The following is a 7773-nucleotide window of genomic DNA, read 5'->3' as shown; positions in this document are numbered from 1 at the left end:
GCCTGTTGGTGTCCATGTATTTTAGAATTGCTTTGTCAATTTCTCTCTCTCTCTCTCTCTCTCTCTCACTCTCACTCTCACTCTCACTCTCACTCTCACTCACATACACACACACACACACACACACACACACAACATATTTTGGATTTTCCTTGAAATTGTATTGAATATATAAATCAATTTGGAGAGAACTGACATTTTCTATAATGAATCCTTCAACCAATCCATAAATATGGCTTTTCCTTCTCAATATTATTTTGTAGTATGTGTGTAGAGGTTTTAAATATCTTTCATTACATATGTTCATAGGTGTTTGATGTTGGTCATTGAAGTGATAAAATTTTTACTTTAATTTTATCTGCTGTCTATTAATAGAAATTTGTTTTTGGAATATCGGCCTTGTATTGGGAACCTTGCTAAATTCACCCAGTCTAATATTCCTAGAATATTTTGGATTTTTCTTCAAATAAAATCAGGCCATCTATAATAGTTGATGTTGTTTCTGATCTTATTTCACTCATTAGGTGCCAGTCAAATGTTACAAAGAGTTAATAATGGCTTCTATTTCTCAATCTCAAGGGCAAAACTTTTAAGAATAATTTTTGCTGCAGTTATGTTGTAAATGGTTTATCACACAATGGAAGTTCTCTTCTACTCCTAGTGTACTAAATATCTTTCTCAGGATTGAGTGCTGACTTTTATTACTTGCTTAATGTATCTACTACTAAGACGATAGCATATTCTGTAAATTCAATCGTGTGATAAATTACATTCCTTTTTGAGATTTAACCCAAATTGTATATAAAAGCTAAAATCCACCAATTCGTGATATATTATTTTCCTTATATATGACTGAGTTTGATTTGCAGATATTAAGGATTTTTGCATCTATGCTCAAGATAATTATTGGCCGGTAGTGTTTCTTTCTTTAATGTACTTGTAAGGTTTTATTATCAGCAAGGTTAATTAACTTCATTAACTAAAAGAGCAGTGTCTTTTTCTATGATTTTGGTAAGACTAGCATTATTTCTTTCTTAAATGTCTCAAAATTCACCTATGAAGTAATATGGGCCTGAAATTTATACTTTTTTTGTTAAAATTATGCCAGTGATATGATTAAATATATATCTCTTCTATTTGTAGCTTGCGGTTTTTAAACATCCACCACTATGTAACATTTGACTGTTAACTAACTAGCTAACTAGCAAAATGAGATGAGAAAATGTATCAAATATTATAGATGTCCCGATTTTGTCTTGAAACAGATCTCCAGAAACACAGGACTTCACAAACTGAATCCAGAAAGTTGAGTCTCTGATAAATATTACTAAGAATGGATTTAGATTTCAGAACCTCGTTTCTGTGTGACCCATCCATGGATAACCTTGGATCAGGAAATAAAGACTTTAAACCCAGCCAAGGACCTGCTCTCCAAAAGGCAGAGGAGATCTCTGAGCTCCAGGACACCCAGCACAACTTATTTCAAAATGGCAACAACTCATTTGCAAAGCAGGAACTGCAAAGACTCTATAAATCATTTTACTTGTGGCTGCAGCCAGAAAAACACAGCAAAGATGAAATTATTTTTCAAGTGGTCCTGGAACAGTTTATGATCAATCGACACTGCAGTGATCGGTCTACATTGAAGGAGAAGTGGGAATCAGGTGGCAGAAACCTGGAGAAATTCATGGAAGGTCTGAGTGATGGTTGCATGAAGCCACCTGGCTTAGTGAGTACAAAGTTCTTCCCCCTGGAGTGAGGGTCCAAAAAGAGTAAGGAATGAGTAGTAGGCGACAGCTGGAAGTAGAGAAGGAAGTTATTGTAGACCAGTTATTAGTCCGATCACACTCTTCCTCACCAAGGGGAATCTTTACCGACCTATGTGAGCAAAAATAAAAAGTGTTACAGTCGTTCCTTGTGGGACATATAGGAACCAATATATTAATTCATTTAATTGCATTTTATTGATGAGGTGGTAAGAACTCACTGAGAAGTTATCAGTTGGGAAAAAACCTCAAAGGTGAGGAGAAATGCCTTGACAAGAGCTGCCTCTTCCCACAGAAAGCCTTAGTATTCATCTTTTTCATTAGGGAAGACATACTAATGAAGATTACATAACAGTGATCATTGGTTTTTTTTGTTTTTGTTTTTGCAACAGGTCCACGTCCACATGCAGGGACAGGAAGCCCTCTTTTCTGAGAATATGCCCTTAAGAGAAGTCATTGTTCATCTCGCCAAACAGTTGTCAGCAGGAACCCCAACAGGAGAGAACATGGGGACACGGTCCTGTACTCCCCAGGATACTTCCCTGGCAATGGGACGAGGTGAGTGGGGCAGGCCAAGGTACCGGAGGGATGTTCTATGTGGACTTCCTCCTGGCTACAACTTCACTGAGTCACGTTTTTGCCCTCACAGGAGACGAAGATAAAGAAAATGGTGGCAACATTGACCAAGTAAATGACGGTATTACTAGTCAAGGCAATGAAATCCCTTCCCTGCTCATTATCCAGGAAGAGGGCTGTCCTAGGCCTGAAGACGACAGTGTTTCTTTGAAGAATCCAGTCAGCTCTGGAAGAACAGGTCTAGCTATCTCCGGGTCCCAGGAGGGGTGCCCGAAAGGACCCCCTTATCAAGATATCCTTATGGAACTGGGACCAGGGTTTCTCTCTCAGCCAGTCAAGGTCACCCCTGAGCCTGTTCCTACCCACCAGAATGAGGGAATCTCCACATGTGAGGGACTCCAAGAAAGATCCCATGAAGCCCCCAAACCATATAGATGTGAAAAGTGTCCCAAGATCTTTAGGTATTTCTCTCAGCTAAAAGCCCATCAGAGAAGACACAATAATGAGAGGACATTTATTTGTGCTGAGTGTAACAAAGGCTTCTTCCAAGCATCAGACCTACGCGTGCACCAGATGACTCACGCAAGAGAGAAGCCTTTCACGTGCAGCACGTGTGAAAAGTCCTTCAGCCACAAAACCAACCTCCAGGCTCATGAGAGAATCCACACGGGAGAGAAGCCCTACGCGTGTTCCCTTTGCCGGAGAAGCTACCGCCAGTCATCCACCTACCACCGCCACCTGAGGACTCACCAGAAAATGGCCTTCAAAAGTGCTCCTTCCACACCAGAAGCTTCCTCAGCTGCAGCCCCAATGTAATGTACACAAATGTACATGCAAGTATGTATATTTCCATCGTACTTCTCTGTTTGGAAGATAATTTCTAATTTCCTGATCGTATCCTCCATTTCCTGTCTTACTCCATTAAAATATAACTTTAAGGAGGTCAGGGAATTTGTTTGTTCACTGAAGTATTTCTGGTACCTAGAAAAATGGCTGCCACATTTCAAATGACCAATGACCATCTATTGAATGAATGTGTAGTATTGGTGTTTATTCCTTAAAATCCAAGAATGTTCAGCCCCGGCGGCTCCCATTGGTCAAGTGAGGCTTTCTCTCCTGCTCCCGTCCTCTGTCCACACTCTTTATCTCTTGTGGGCTGCATGCACCTAAAGACACTTTCCAGTGTGAAAGTGAACTTTTATATTTAAGTTATATAATCAGTTAATTTACTGGAAATGTTAATGGCTAAATGGACCTGCATAAGACTAAAAGTTGCAGAATGCTATTTGAGTGATAGAAACCAGAAAGGTAGAATGTTTTCCCCTTCATTTCTTCCAAAGATAGCAGGTATGGGGGGATAGGGTGGGAGTTATTTTCAGAACAGGTTTGAAAGTGTGGTTTGGGTAATAAGAAAGCTTTTTGTGCAACACTGAAGCAAAAGTGCACATGGTGACACGTTATTTTGGATACTTCTGTGAGCTATCGTCCTCCTGGAAATTGGAGTTTGGTACCCAAAGTGGGCCCACTCCATGGTGACTTAGAGAGTACACACAGTGGAGCTGCCACACATGGTCAGCTTTATTTGTACAAACACGGACAGATCGACAATGATCCTCAGGTGTCCACCCAGCGTTTCTAGCCAGAGCTTGCGGTTAAGGCTTTCAGGGAATCCGTTTCTACCCAAGTCTTTGTAAATTTGGCACCGAAGGTTAAATTCCCAGCGTGAAAAGGTCAAAACGGAGAATTATGGGAGTTGTCTAGCCTGCGGCCCACGGTGCTCTCTGGGAAGCTCCCTCCTCGGTAGCAAAACCTGCGCAGGGATGGGATCTCTTTGGTTTGCGGAGGAAAGGGCACTCAAAGTGATTCCCCAGGTGGCAGCGAGCAGGGGCGGGGTTGGAGGCGGCGGCTGGAGGCCCCGCGGAATCTGGGGGAGGAACTGGCCGGTGAAAGTCGAGGCAGCACCAGGTTCTCCGAAGACTTCTGGGACTTGTAGTCCTGACGTCCAGCCGCGCGCTGCGCATTGGGTACTGTGGTCTCCGGTGAGCTCTGCGCAGGCACGCGGTGGCTGTGGCTGGGAATCTCCGCCCCGAGGGTGGGGGGTCCGGGTCTGAGCTCCGGGTTAGCCTGTGTCTGGAATTTCTGTGTTCAGAGAAAGTCCCCTGGGTGTTTGGCAGCAAGGTAAAATTAGGATGTGCAGTGCGCCCGTCCGCAGGTCCTCAACTCTTTGCAAGGCCAGAGGTCCCACTCCTTGAGAGTGACCCGGTGCCCCCACCCTCACGCTCCTTCCCTGGAGGAAGCCCTGACTCCAGGAAGACTCACAGGGCACAGGTCCACGTCCCCGGGAGGGCCTCGCTCCCAAGGTCGGGGCCCAGGAGCCGCGGTCCGTGTGCGCTCTCCTAGAGAGAAGCTCGTGAGGTCTTCTGCACAGACGGCCTGTGCTTCAGGTCCCCGCAGCCACGTGGGATCCGAGGTCGCACGTTGGAGGCGACAGCAGAGGAAGGGGCAGAGTCAGGTCGGCGGCATGGGGAGAGTTTGGGAGTACGGACCACCACAGCAGGGATTCCAGAGGCCACGGTGCCACAGCACGGACCGCAACAAGCAACCAGGGGAGATACACAGACCAGAGGAGTAGCTTGGATGGTATAAGCAGCGCGGAGCTCCTAACAACGGCCCGGGAGGCTCTCTCCCTGCCAGTCCCTGAAGAGGTAATTCATAGTGAGTGGGGAAGACGGCAGCCAATGACCGAGGACATAGCTCTTCTAAAGTTTGCATCCATAAGTATTCCCAAGTATATGGGTGTGCACCTTGACAGGGGACAGAGTTTCAGAAGGTCCAGTTTTGTGTCCCTTATGACTCCGCCCACCGCCAGAGCAAATACTGTCGAGATTTTCGGAATGCCTATACACTTATCCGAAGACCCTTGATGCTGGTACAAGCAAACGGATTGAGAGGAGAGAGATCACGTATTTCAGGGATATGCCCTTTATGACCCAGCATTCCTTCCTGGTGACTGGAGAATATGATCGATTATTTATTTATTTATTTATTTAAATTCAATTTTATTTGTTTTATTATTTTATTTTATTTATTTATTTTATTTTATTATGTTATGTTATGTTATGTTATGTTATGTTTGTTATGTTATTGCCACTAAGCCAGGGCTTCTTCCAAGACCTGAAGAGAGGGATGGTGAAATAAATGTAGCACTTTCAGGGGCGCCTGGGTGGCTCAGTCGATTAAGCATCTGACTTCAGCTCAGGTCATTATCTCACAGTTCATGAGTTCAAGCCTGGCGTCGGGGCTCTGTGCTGACAGCTCAGAGCCTGGAGCCTGCTTCAGATTCTCTCTCTCTCTGACCCTGCCCTGCTCACACTCTGTCTCTCTCTCTCAAAAATAAATTAAATTAAAAAAAATGTAGCACTTTCAGATCTTCTGGGTTCCTAAGAGGTATGGGAAATCCAGAATTTATGTGCAACTAATTATTTCAGAGCTTTATTGAGGTGAGATCGACAGGCAATGAACTTCATATATTTTATTGTGCAATTTTATATACATACAATGGTGAAACTATCCCCATGATCATTATGAACATCTATCACTCCCAGAGTTTCACCTGGCTCCTAGATAATCCGTCTTACCGTGCCTTCCATGACCACCCTTCCCTGGACAATCATTTGCTTTATTTCAGTTTAAATTAGTTTGCCTTTTTTTAGATTTTTTTTACAAATCATAATTACTTCTCTTTTGTGGTTTATTTCATACCACATAATTATTTGAGATTCATTCTTGTCATTTGTGTGAGTGTGGGTTCCTGGGGGTCTACAGGAAGTCCAATCCATCTGTAGTATAGATTTGTAAGTCATTTTGAAACAACTCCTATTGTGCCCCTGTGCCACAGAAGGGAATGAATGCTTCACTATGGTGCATCCGGTCATCATGCACATGGAATTGCCCGTTGCAAGCAGGATTCTCTTCAACCAAATCATAAAGTCCAAAGGCCCTTGCTGTATTCCACTGTAAATTTAAAATGTACAGGTGGGGGGCGCCTGGGTGGCTCGGTCAGTTGGGCGGCCGACTTCAGCTCAGGGCATGATCTCACGGTCCGTGAGTTCGAGCCTCGCGTCGGGCTCTGTGCTGACAGCTCAGAGCCTGGAGCCTGTTTCTGATTCTGTGTCTCCCTCTCTCTGACCCTCCCCCGTTCATGCTCTGTCCCTCTCTGTCTCAAAAATAAATAAACGTTAAATTAAAAAAAAAAAAAAAAGTACAGGTGGGATTGAGCCAGATGAGCTTCAGAAGACACAGCAGGCTGCACGATCAGGTACTTCAGACTTGCTGTAATCCGCCGCATCAGTGATAACACATGAAGTTGCCTCTCCTGGATGTCCTGGACAGCCCGAAGAAAGAAAAGGAAGCCCTGACTCTGTTGCTACATGTGTCATTTGGCTTATGAATAAAGTAAACATGGATACTGACTGCATCACGCACAATAGGGACATCTCTGAATGATGGGGCAGGGCTGCAGAGGCCTCTGTGGATTCCAACTGGACCTCTTCCATGGCTTGAGGAAGTCTCCTCACTGCCCTTGGCTTCCACTACCTCCAGTCTGAAATGGGAACATTATCATTATCTCCCCTGTACTGAGGGAATTGGGGAGAGCTCAGTTACGATGTGTATCCCCAGTGACAAGCATCTCAGTGCCTCTCTTGTGAGGTGGGTGAGGACAGTTCCAATCCTCTGCCCGTGTTCCCAGAAATATAGTCTGCAGTTGCTAAAATGGAGCTAGCAGTGACAATTATCAGATATACTTCACATCCTGGTTTCTGTGGATTCACTGGGATGATGGAGGACCATGAGATGAGATACTTGTGCACCACTGCAGGCCTCCCTGTCCACAGCCAGGGGGAGCTGGATTTAACCAAAGGGATCTGAGTTTAAATCCCACATCAGCTTCTTAGACTGGGCACTCTGTGTGACTTGATAGTCTGCCTGAGCCTCTGGCCTCACATGACTGTGACATGGAAATTACATTGGTGTTTACTGTGGGGGCTGTGGGTGGATTAATAAAGATAATCACACTGAGCGTTTGTCTTGGCCAGGCACTCCAGCATTTGCTTTTTCAACATTTAAATTTTTTTAAATGTTTATTTACTTTTTGGGAGAGAGACACACACACAGAGTGCAAGCAGGGGCGGGGCAGAGAGAGAGAGAGGAAGACACGGAATCCAAGGCAGGCTCCAGGCTCTGAGTTGTTGGCACAGAGCCAGACGTGGGTATAGAACTCATGAACCGTGAGATCATGACGTCAGCTGAAGTCAGATGCCTAATGAACTATGCCGCCCAGGCGCCCCTGAATTTTCAACATTTTAAAATTCTCATAACACCCTGATAAAGTGAGAACTATTGTTATATTCATGAGGAATCATTGCTCAAG

General features: G+C 44.5%; 1 protein-coding gene across 1 annotated transcript; it reads left to right on the top strand.

The window, feature by feature from the left end:
- The first annotated feature begins 1269 nt into the window (after nt 1-1269).
- Nucleotides 1270-3293, top strand: LOC125915854 (zinc finger and SCAN domain-containing protein 4-like). The gene is made up of 3 exons (XM_049621898.1): nt 1270-1729; nt 2159-2324; nt 2416-3293. Exons 1-3 carry the CDS (start codon nt 1334-1336, stop codon nt 3156-3158), a joined length of 1305 nt encoding a protein of 434 aa, XP_049477855.1. The 5' UTR covers nt 1270-1333; the 3' UTR covers nt 3159-3293.
- The last annotated feature ends 4480 nt before the right edge of the window (nt 3294-7773 follow it).

Source organism: Panthera uncia (genome assembly GCF_023721935.1).
Source record: "Panthera uncia isolate 11264 chromosome E2 unlocalized genomic scaffold, Puncia_PCG_1.0 HiC_scaffold_19, whole genome shotgun sequence".
NCBI lineage: Eukaryota > Metazoa > Chordata > Mammalia > Carnivora > Felidae > Panthera > Panthera uncia.
This window is presented reverse-complemented; position numbering and strand designations above follow the sequence as displayed.